The 11,377-nt window shown below is 41.6% G+C and overlaps 1 protein-coding gene across 6 annotated transcripts in view; it reads right to left on the reverse strand.

The window, feature by feature from the left end:
* The window catches only part of FAC1 (AMP deaminase, putative / myoadenylate deaminase), a 55,581-nt gene extending 49,777 nt beyond the window's left edge, over positions 1-5,804 (reverse strand). For 3 of the 6 annotated variants that reach the window (XM_087398055.1, XM_087398051.1, XM_087398053.1), the window contains exons 1-4: positions 5,670-5,804; positions 3,929-4,502; positions 3,540-3,751; positions 3,208-3,412 (exon numbers count right to left, since the gene is read on the reverse strand). In XM_087398055.1, the coding sequence (XP_087254181.1) occupies positions 3,208-3,412; positions 3,540-3,751; positions 3,929-4,382 (871 nt within the window). In that variant the 5' untranslated portion in view covers positions 4,383-4,502; positions 5,670-5,804. The remainder of the gene's footprint in view (positions 1-3,207; positions 3,413-3,539; positions 3,752-3,928; positions 4,503-5,669) is intronic. The other 3 variants (XM_087398054.1, XM_087398052.1, XM_087398056.1) reach the window with 3 other exon arrangements.
* Between the last annotated feature and the right edge of the window lie 5,573 nt (positions 5,805-11,377).

Here is an 11,377-nt window from a genome sequence, read left to right on the forward strand (position 1 = left end):
TGGTCAGCCTGGTTAGGTCGGTCAGACCAGACAAACCAGCATCAAACAAACCAGGTCAGCAGACCTGGGTAAGTGGTCACCAAAAATAGACCAGGTCGGCCCTGTCTGGTTAACCAGGTCAGGATAGATGGGCGGGTGCTATGGGTCGACTGAACCCTAATCTGGGTCAGGGACTCTGAGCCCTTAAAAGAGGCCCCCATTGAGGAATCTTGGTATTCAAGGTGTGCTGCAGATCTTCACCAGAAAGAAGAGCAGCAGGGAGGTCCATTGGAACAGCAATGAGCATCAGAACTCCAAGAGTTACTGAAGCCTATCAGAAGGCCATGCAGCACGAGGAGCTAGTGCAGCAGAAAGATTCAGAAGATTGTCTACTCCAAGGTCACAATTGGAGCACCTGTGTGCAGTTGAGGGCATATTTTGATTATGGTTCTGTCCATTTTGGAACATCTATTATATCTTCTTTTGGATGTATATTTCTTTGATACTGTACGTATACTTGTGTGCCCTTAAAACAGTGAGACTGCAAACCATCCTCTCTACTCCATGGTAAAACCAGCACTCCAAAAAGAATTTCATATACCTTAAATGCCCTATTCCAAAGATGAATTGAAACATGCACGAAAACAACTCCTCTTTAACTAAACTCGTCCTCTGAAATTGCTAAAGACATAAGCTAAAAGGAACTCCTTGTACGACAGGAAAAGTAGAAGTATTTTTAATGTGGCAAAAGAAAGACATGAAACCAAACTCAAATTAAGACAATTACAAGGCCCAACATTGCTCTCCCTTTAATGTGACCCTTGAGAATAGCCGAGCAAGGGTCGTGAGATACCAACACTATAGCCAAAAATTGAGTGATAGAACCCTAGACGATCTTGTAGCCTTGCTACAACAACTAACAAAATTTCATCCCGCACAACTATACGACACCCCGATTTGTGTATGTGCCAACATCAACCTACCCCTAAACATCAACCTGCACCTAAAGAGGTTTACCTACAAAGAATTGGACGAGCAAAGATATTTCCAAATTCTTCCCAAAGCTAAACTATCAACCTGTATCATTGTAGCTGATGCATTTATCAAAAAAATTTATTAGTCCTAGCAATCTCATGATGTTATTCATCAAAAAAAATTATTAGTAGCAATCTCAAGCAACATCATGATTACCTTCATTGCTTCACGGTGGCTCTTTGCCAGCCTATGGCCTAGTCATCATCACATGGTATGCAGCAACTGCTATACTGTAATAAAAGTTCCAAATTTGGGAAATGATCCCATGTGTTTGGGCTTGGTGAGAGCTTTGCAATACAACATACAGCAAACCTAACTTGAGGTGTTAATTAAGCATGCCATTAGATTTGCCACATCACCAGATCTTAAAATTACAGTTTATTAAGCTAAACTAAGTGTCATGTAATCGGCCATGAAACCCACTCTAAATACAAAAAAAGTTCATCGATTATTGCACTTTCTCAAACCTTGTGACCAACAATCTTGTTGCATCGATCAGATGCACACTTCAAGTTGTGCATTTATATTCTAATCTTTATTTTTTCATTGTACATTCTCCTTTCTCTCTTTTCTAGCTTCTAACATCTTCTATGCCTCATCCACTCCAAGTTGAACACGGCTGATCATCTCCGATGAAGATATCTAATGGAGGAAAACAAGGGTCCAAAGCCACCCAAACAAGAACGCCAATTCTCCCTCTAATCTCAGGCACCTAAAGATCCAATGCTCAACAGCCTCAACCTCAGGTCTTCACAGAGCAAGCAAGGCCTCTAGTCACACTCTTCATCCTTACTCAAGCACAATGTGAGACGTAGATTTTGAATCCATCCCCCATGATCTACAAGAAGTCATCCATGTAGAACTATCACTGCATAGTAAGTTATCCTCTGGCTCTCCACAGAACTTTGAATGGGTTAATCAGTCAATGTGACTAGTCGTGCAAGTCTAATAAAATGTTCACTTGAATTAAAGTCATGATATATGTGAGGATGGGTATCCAAGCTATATTAAAAGAGGGATAATCGCCCATATATAGTGCTACTATGTGAAGTCTTGCCATCCAATGTCTAGGTGTATGTGACAATCTAACAAGCCTCCATCCGAAGCAGTGTAACCATGACCTAAGTAAGAATGACATCATTTTGGGACTATAGCTTGTGGCTGATAAGGCCAGCTAGCAGCATCATGACATGTAACCGGTCCAATTTTGGGAGGAGATCAAGTGCCCAAAAAGCGATGCAGCACATAGCTACTGGTCTCATTTGGGAATCGATAAACAAAAGTTTTGTCTCTGGGTCCAAGAGTGTGCCAAGAAAAACTAGCAATCAAGTAAAGCTGCAAATCTTTCGTAAACTTGGCATGTCATGCCATGATGAGACAGCTCCTAAGAATAAGAATCCCAAGTACGTATACTCCAACACCACTTCACTAGCTCTCCACTATTATTGAATGGCTCTCAATGCATAGCCTGTCAAGATATGTTCCTTGGTCTTATAAAGGTTGACCTTCAAACCCCTTCAGGCAACATCTCTACGCACTACGGCTCCAACAACTATGGATTAAAACCACAAAATCAAAGCTAGTGACTGGCCAAAGTGTGAACCCTCTTCTTCCAACGTATCTTTGCAAGTCACATAGCTCATGAATATGAAGGGAAAAGCCAATAAAGACACCTTATTGACCCCAACCATGCTCACTATCTCCCCTATACATCCTCTTGCCATGTAGACCTATTTTGAGACTCATTTAATGCCCCTACAGCCTCGCCCACGATGTGGAAAATCTAGAAGTCTCTTCATTAGACAAGATGTGATACTATCGAATGCCTTACGAAAGTCCCCCCATAAGGCCATGCTTTGCCCTCGTCAACAATCACCACAGTATGAAGGTGTAATCTGTTGTACAACAGTTACAAGAGAATTTCTAATAGTATATCAATAAGTACCTCTCAGTTGGCAATGCAACATCCCCAGGCAGTGGCATTTCCACGCAGTATCAAACCACTTCCTTACTGGAACAAGCTCAGGTTTAATTGTCAGACTACATACCTTCCCCATTTTCCTTGAGCCGTCCACAGACTCGTTCAGCCGTGGTTTAGTAAACAAAAGCAAGAGGAAGAAACACAAAAGAAAGTGCCGTTCAAGATAGAAAGATGTAATGACGTCAGCTGTAGAAAAGAAAATCTGAATGTACCAATTGGTGTGATTTGAAGACGTACAAATGTCTCTTGCTCTGGCTCTTTCCTGAGAATATCAGCAGCCACTGGATCAGGTGCATGAATTCCATGAAGATCTCCAGGTATGCTGTGTGATCTTATGATGCTTCCAGTCTTCTCTCCTGCCCCATTTGCCAAATCAGATGGGACACCCGAAGACCCTGATGGTTTTGTATTGTCTTCCTGCTCCAAACAATAAAGTCAAAAAACAACAAACCAGCCAATTCAATGCTCAATACAATACCTGCTTATGAACTAGAGACTATATATCAAAAGATCAAACATTCAAGGCACGGTTAACACAAAGTACCTTCCTCGGTACAGCTGCATCAGGCCTAATTCCCTCATCATATCCAAAAGCCTGCTCATCAGGATCATTTGATATATCTTCATCATCCGAACTTTCCATGCTGTCAAATGCACTTCCCCCAACAGGTGATTTGGGTGTAGAGGGCCTCATCACAGGATTTGTTAGCGCCATTGTTCTTCTGGTTGGACTCAAATGGTTATTGGTACCTAAAACTTTAAACCAAGATTATAGTTTTCACCACATCAAATCATGTTCCCCCTCAGCCATCCCTTTCTAGCTACTAATGACATCCATTGTGCTGACGTGATAGAGAGTATATGCACAACACTAGCCATAAGATTATACAAGCCCCACAACAACAGAAGTGTTTAGGAAAACTGACCAATTACCTTCCTTATGTGTTTGCACTCGAGGAAGCCCTGGTGGAACAGAGCTCAGCATGCCAAAGGGACTCTGTGAATTTGGTCTGCACTCCAGACCATTATCCTGCTCTAGCGACTTGGTGGTGTAAGAAGCGTGCTGAGACTTCTGACCATCTTGAAGATTTCCATGGGATAACACCTCAGGTAGAGATGAGGAGCTTCTGTCTCTGCTACAAGAGCGACTTCTCACATGCCGGTGTGGAACAGGAGAGGGGCCTCGACTTGGTTTTGCATGCCGCCGAGTATCCTTGGCAGCAGGGCCATTGCTTGCACTAGCACGATGAAGCTGGTAGGAGCGATCAAGAAGTTGATCAATCGCCCGCTTGTGAAGCCAAAAGGCAGAGACAGCAACAACACTTGCACCCACAAAAGCTGCTGCAGCCAACGATAGCCAAGAGGCCAATTTGGAGGAAGTATCCATCGGCTTGATCACTTGGCCCTTACTGTGTTTCACCCAAAAAACCAGATCCAAGTGCACGTCTCCTCAGACAAGTAAAAATGCCAACTAGTAAGATCCAAAGTCAGCTCCCAGTGCCCACCACTGCGGGGGCGACAAGCAACAAGATGAAAGCCTTAATATTTTAATTGCCACGCCAAGACCAACGACATAAAGACACGATTCAAAAACGTTGAAACAATCAAGGCCTTGCCCGACTTCAAAGTTCCTCGAGATAAGCAAAGTGCATGTCAGAAGCCACTCAAATCATGTTTCTTCTCAAAATCAGTTCGGACGAGATGTGCCAAACGGTACAGCAGAAAACAAATCGCGTGAGACACTACAAGCTCGTGGAAGGTGTAAGAAAGAGATCACCGGTGGAGCTAACGAAAAATTACAAAACCATTCAGTCAAGACCGACCTTAGAGGTGTGCGGTTGATTCATAACCAGGCGAAAATTTGGCTCAACCACTGTTGATTTTGTTAAAAAAACAATTGCCGTATAAATCGACGAAGCTCCGTCGCAAACCACACTCGTTTCTTCTTATCTTGCAACCTCACACGAATTGTTACGAGGTTTGTTGACGTTCCTGGAGGAAGGAGTCGACTTCAATTTGTACGTGGACAAACGGAAGCTTGAAAACACAGCCTCGAATGAGAAACCGAACTTGCCAAGAGACCTTCCTTGGGAGGCAGTGGACAAGTAAATCGTTTCATTGATCCAGACGAAGATGTCAGTGAAGCCGTGGGTGCAGCAGCACCTAGCACTGCAACGGAAAGAGGAACAAAGTATTCCTCCGTTCTGAATTGTCCGTCCACGGATAGTCTCCTCAGCTAAGTTCAAAACTGTACTTTGTGCATCAGGTCAAGTTTGGGAGATGTTCAATATGCAAGTATTCGCGGTTGATATATGTTTCATACACATGCACTCATGGATGAGAAACGTTCCCCTGTTTGTGCATGTACTCTTAATGTCGGAAATGTTTTCCTTAACAACATTCCTTATAAAACTACTGTTAAAATTCAGTATACATGTGTGATTTGGTAATCCAGAAGAGGTGATGGACAAGAAGAAGAGGGGCAAAGAGGGGAAGGGAGGAATGGAAGGGATAGCGAGGTCACTTCCATACTGCGGGAAATGGCAGAGCGGTCGAGAGATGGCGAGGTGGTGAATTTATGAAAACAAATCAAACGGATTTCTGTGAAAAATCGTAGTGCGGATGGTGATGGCGTGAGGATCTCCAACAAAAACACAAAAGATGAGAAACTTACAGGGAGCTGAGAAGCGAGGGCGAGGCGAACCCTAAGGGAAGCTGGTGCGATGGAGCTCGAAAATGCCAGCAGGAGCAGCAGCACAAAACGAAGACATGAAGAAAAATTGAAGAAGAAGAAGAAGAAGAAGAAGAAGAAGAACACTAAAAATATAAAAGTGAAGAGTAGCAGTAAATTGCTGTATTTTTGGGGGCCTCTTTATCCCCAATGCCAAAGCGGGAATAATAATATTATTATTCCCCCTTCAAAATATGCCCTAACTAATCACTCAATATCTTTGTTCCCGTGTAATATTCTCCTCAAGAAGATCTCTCATACATATCCCACACCACAGCAGGGGCACTTAGCACAACAAAAAACATTACTTCTCCTTGTGTGTGGTTTTCTATGCATTGCGCACACTCTTGTGTTTTATGTATGTATGTATGTGTGTATACGCATGCGGACATGTGTGTAGACAAACATAGATAGATAAATTGATTGATATACATATATATGTATATGTATATGTATATGTATGTATGTATGTAGAGAGATTGATCGATTGATTGATATACATATATCTATATATGTATAATATGTGCCCCTACTCAACTTTATAAAAATATACATACACACACACACACACATATACATAAATATATATTATGTATATGTGTATGTATGTATGTACATATGTAGACAAATTGATTTACTGATATACATATATCTATATATGTATAATATGTGTCCCTACTCATCTTTATATATATATATATACATATATATATATATATATATGTATATGTATATGTATATGTATATGTATATGTATGTAAATTGATTGATTGATTGAATATATATGTATGTATGTAAATTGATTGATCAATTGATTGGATTTATATACATGTATCTATATATATACTTCACATTTGCCCCTTTTATCTTTGCCCCTCCCCTCGTATCTCCTCTGTACAACTAATAGTGTCAAAAACTGAGGGCAAACTTTGTACTTTTAATTTCAAATACTTCAACAAGTGCAAAAAAGGATCATCCTTGAGTTATTTGTTACTCGAGGTGCCTGCTTTTCATCTTTGCCAATACATGAGCACAAAGGACTCTTCCTATGAGCATAAAGACATGTCTCCCTCCACCCCTCCACTAAATATATCAAATTCTCCTCTAAAAACTACCCAAATCAAACTTGTTACCATGCCCTCCTCTATCCACCATATTTTTAGACCTTGCTAATCAATAACATATAGTTCACATCGCACTCTACCTAAGAGGGTAGCTAGAGTATATGGCCCAATCAACCATTTGCCATGCAAATTTGAAAATAATGAATCGCATAAATGAGTTTAGGCACCTTTTTAAACGTACATGGTGCAATACAATGCTTTGCATTGAACTCAAGAATAGAAAATCTATAAAATAACTCTCAAATGAGCCCAAAAGCACTAAGGTTTTTATTATTATAAGCTCTTTTTTACAATGCAAAAATGTGCATGAAGGGACAAACATGATAAGATCTCTCAAACTTTTCCATACATGAGTGTGACGTGGTTTCCTTTAAAGAGGGACATCAACAAAGGCATAGGACAATAAAGCATTAATATTGAAAGCAAATGGACATGAAGGTCATGTTGCAAAGACCTTTGAGGCCTTTGTTTATTCTATGAAAAGATAGACATGTGTCATGGCACTATCAAAAAAGGGAAAACTTTCTAAAAAAGAAAAAGATGCACATTTCACTTGCACGGGGGAGCATTTTTTAATACTCCGTGACAATCATAGGCACTGCAGCTATTCAAGTCTTAGGCACCTCAAGAAAAAAGGGGGAAAATGTCTTAAACACCTCACATTAAAGTTTAAATGAAAGTTGTCTCGATGTTTTGGACTTTTGTTGCCTACTGGGGTTTTTTGCAACACTAGTAAGCAAGAAAGACACGTGAGTCAAACCAATGAGCTTAAAATTAGCTCTTGCTCTATGAGTGTTGATAAAGACAACACTTTATGGGGTGTTGCTTGATGAATGTTGATAAATAAAAGATTCTAATATAAATAATTGGCAATTCTAATATATGTACGATGATGTTGAGGAGCAATTTCAACATCATGTGCAAATGTTAATGTGTCTTAGCATTTGAAACTACTAAAAGAGCATGAGGGTTTCCATGCCGTAACCCTATATTCATTCTTTACAACTAATACTAATGTAAATCACTTTTGTGTGCAAGGAGGACATACTCAATTTGTGTGATGTGCCCTCTCTCCTCCATCTCCACCTTCCTACTTTATCATGGTATCAAAGATTAGATTGCCTTCCACTAAGGCTTATTCTTGCCCATTGTTGTAGATCTTTGCTCTAACATGTAGAGCTTGTTCTCTCTTTGTTTTTAGTTTATAAAGCTCCTAAAATGGAGTTAGTTGAAGAAGTTGTAATGTTTTGAGTTTTGCGAGGTTTTATTTGAGAAACTAAGAGTTTGATAGAGAGAGAGAGAGAGAGAGAGAGAGAGCTTTAGTGGAACTAAGAGAGCCCATCAACCTCCTCCTTTAGCAAATTTCAATGTTTTACACTTATCTAATCGTAATTTCGATGGGTGGTCAAGCTAGTTTGTGCCATAGGTCAAATTGAAGGACCAACTCCCAAAATCACATAGATCAAAACAAGTACCTTTTGATTGAAGTGGCAAGGCAGTTCCCATAGAAAGTCTAATTTATAAGCCAGGAAACACATATATTTAGTGCATCGTATCTTGGCAACATGGTGCCCATTTAGGTGGCAAGGTGGAACCATAAAAACTCTATTTTTCAAGCGTGAAAATGCCTATATTTAGTGCATCATATCTTGGTCACTACACATGCAATTCAAAACGCATTTGACTCAACAAAGTTTATCCTTTTGCAACATTTTTTAGCACTCTTGACTACTTCTAGCCATCACTATTGTGGCATACATCGACACCGATTTCAAACATTGTTTATGGCATTTTTTGTCATATCTTGATCGACTTTAGTAAGTCAAGAGTGACATAGCCAAGACAATTTTGAGAATTTTGGTATCTTTTGTGTAAAACATCACCTTTTTAATCTATTTGCACTGTATCTAGGTCATTTGACGCCCAAATCCTATCAACTACAAGGAACATCAACCTTGAGTCTTCAACAAAGCTAGACAACTCAAACTATCTTACACAAAAGTATTGTATGGAGACAAAACCTGTTCTACATGCTAGATGGCAAAATGTAGATGCTGCAATACAAGCTACTACTCAACCATAGTTTGAATAGGATAAAAAAGGACAAATATGTGTATCATCTCATAAAGAAAAATGTCCAATATGATATGCTTGGTCAATTGAATACATTAAAAGACGGGATATTTTTGCAACTTTGCATGAATCAAAGAACAATTCTACGATGCTAATTAGCACTATTGATTGTGCTAATTAGCATTACTAACTATATTCTCACGACTTCTCCCTCTCCATGACCATTTGCTCTTAGGTAGTAGGTCATCAATTTCTTGTGCTAAATGAGGAACTCCTTGCTTAGCCAATTGCAAAACTACTTTGCAGCACTTTGTGACATGCGTTATTCTAACACAAGAATCAAATCAATTGAAGATTTTCCCATCACAAAATGAATCAAGATATGCCTATGTATGTGTCGTCTAGTGGAGACACACATGTCATGGGGATGCTAGAAGTGTGCTGATGGAGCTCCTCACTCTCATGCTACTCCTTGTGGGAGCATTATGTAGTAAAGCCTTCACTCGTGTCACTCGAGTGCCTACCGGATTATTGCAATGGGGTTTCCACTAAGAAGAAGGGGGAAAGAAAGAGAGAGAGAGAGGGGTGGAGGGAAGAAGGGAAGGGGAGGGAGAAGGAGAAGAAGGTGAAGGGGGATCATTGCAAACACCAAAGGCAACAAGGAGAGCAAGCAACCCTCAATCTCAACACATGAGCAAGAAAAAAGCTTGTATTTATCAAAAGTTGCATACAACAAGGAAGACCAAAGTCAACCACTTGGCCTTTTATACAAGTCACCTTTTGAAGGGAGGGCCAAGCCTATTCCTTGTACCCCTCTCTCTCTCTCTCTCTCTCTCTCTCTCTCTCTCTCTCTCTCGTTACAACCGTTTGGGCCCATATGACGCCAAGGTATATGCTGACTCTCACAACCTTCCCTTTATCTTCAAATGGCTCTTATGTTATCCATATACAGGATCCAAATGGCTTTTGTGTTATCCTTGCCAATTTGGGCGATCCTGTCGATGAGGGGAATGAGTGCGTCTCGGGCTAAGTGGTAGCTGCCACATGTGCGCTTTGGGTTGGCTCGCCTCCACGAGTGAAGGACTAAGTGATAAACATAGTGAGGGGGTGAACTTCCATTATTTCATATAGGTGAAGGCGGGAGCCTTCGAGTTGTGCCTTCTAATGATGCATGAGGGCCCTGTCGAGTAAGTCCTGGGGATTGTAGGTCGGGCCACCATTGGATATCTTCTAGTGGTGAGGAGGGGGGCACTGGAGGAACATCATCATCCACATTTGGCATGGGGTCCTCCTCCTCTGCATTCCTTACGGGTAGAAGGTCAATCGGCCTGTGGGCCAGAATTGCCAACCGTAGCGATGTATTGAGTGCTTCACCTGGGAGGTCGACAGGAGCATTGGAGGATATGGACTAGGAGGTCCCGTGCTATGTGGTGCTAGTGTTGGAGGCATTATAGGAGTATTCGAGTTGGTTTGTGTGAGGAAGAGGAGGTGGAACGGGATGGGCAGGATTTGTAGGGTGTGTGGGATTTGGGTGAGGAATATGTAAGGGGGGGCGGCAGCGTTGAAGACAAAGATGGCTTGTTACCCCTCCTCCTTGGTGACAACTTCGGGATATGCTACATGAATTGTTTCAAAATCGCTTACCAAGGACTCGAGTGAGTCCTGGAGAGCTTGTAACACCCTGCTAAACAAAATGATGATGTCGAAAGGGTGGTAGGCCGTGGAGCAATAGGCAGCTAAATGCCCTTGAGTTTGAACTGCTGAAGCTTGGCCATAGGTCTACATCCTATTGATGTTGACTTGGATGCTTTCGGGAGTACAGACCCATGGGCTCAATTCGTTAGGCTTGGCTAGCTACATCACGTCATCATCTTGTGGATAATTGGTGGACTCGGTGATTACTCTACACCGTGCCTAGAAGTTTAAGAGAATGGGGTGTGCGGCTAAGTGAAGACCATAGGGGCAAACTAGGGATAGGCTGGCGGACTAAAGCTCAAGGGAGAAGTAGGACATAGCGAGAACGGGGCGGCACTAGTCGAGATTTCAACGAAGAATGGTTGGGAGGGTGTTGGGTGGGAGAGGGGCGGTGAGATCGATGTGCAAAATGAGATGAGTGTGTCGAAGTGCATCTGAAGTGTTTGGGGGATCGTGCATGGGCATAATGTGTAGGTGGCAAGTTGTATAGAGACCTCCCTATACATCGTGAACTCTAGCTTTTCCTTGTCTTCTAGCATGGACTCCTTTGGGCATCCAAAGGTGCGAAGCTATTTGTTTTCGGCTTGCAAAGCAAAAGTGAGGGCTTGCTCCTGTGCACTAGATTTGTCGGTCGAGCCTTTCCTCGACCTGTGTTCTTCACTTTTCCGCGGTTCTGAGGCTTGATTCTGCCTTGCCCAGCTGGTCCATCATGGTCTGAACCAAGGATTCATTGGTAGAGAGCTCATCCTTGAGCTCTGT

This window comes from Dipteris shenzhenensis, chromosome 27, assembly GCF_047967505.1.
Source record: "Dipteris shenzhenensis isolate YYH24624 ecotype China chromosome 27, Dip_SZ_1.0, whole genome shotgun sequence".
NCBI classification, from domain to species: Eukaryota; Viridiplantae; Streptophyta; class Polypodiopsida; order Gleicheniales; family Dipteridaceae; genus Dipteris; species Dipteris shenzhenensis.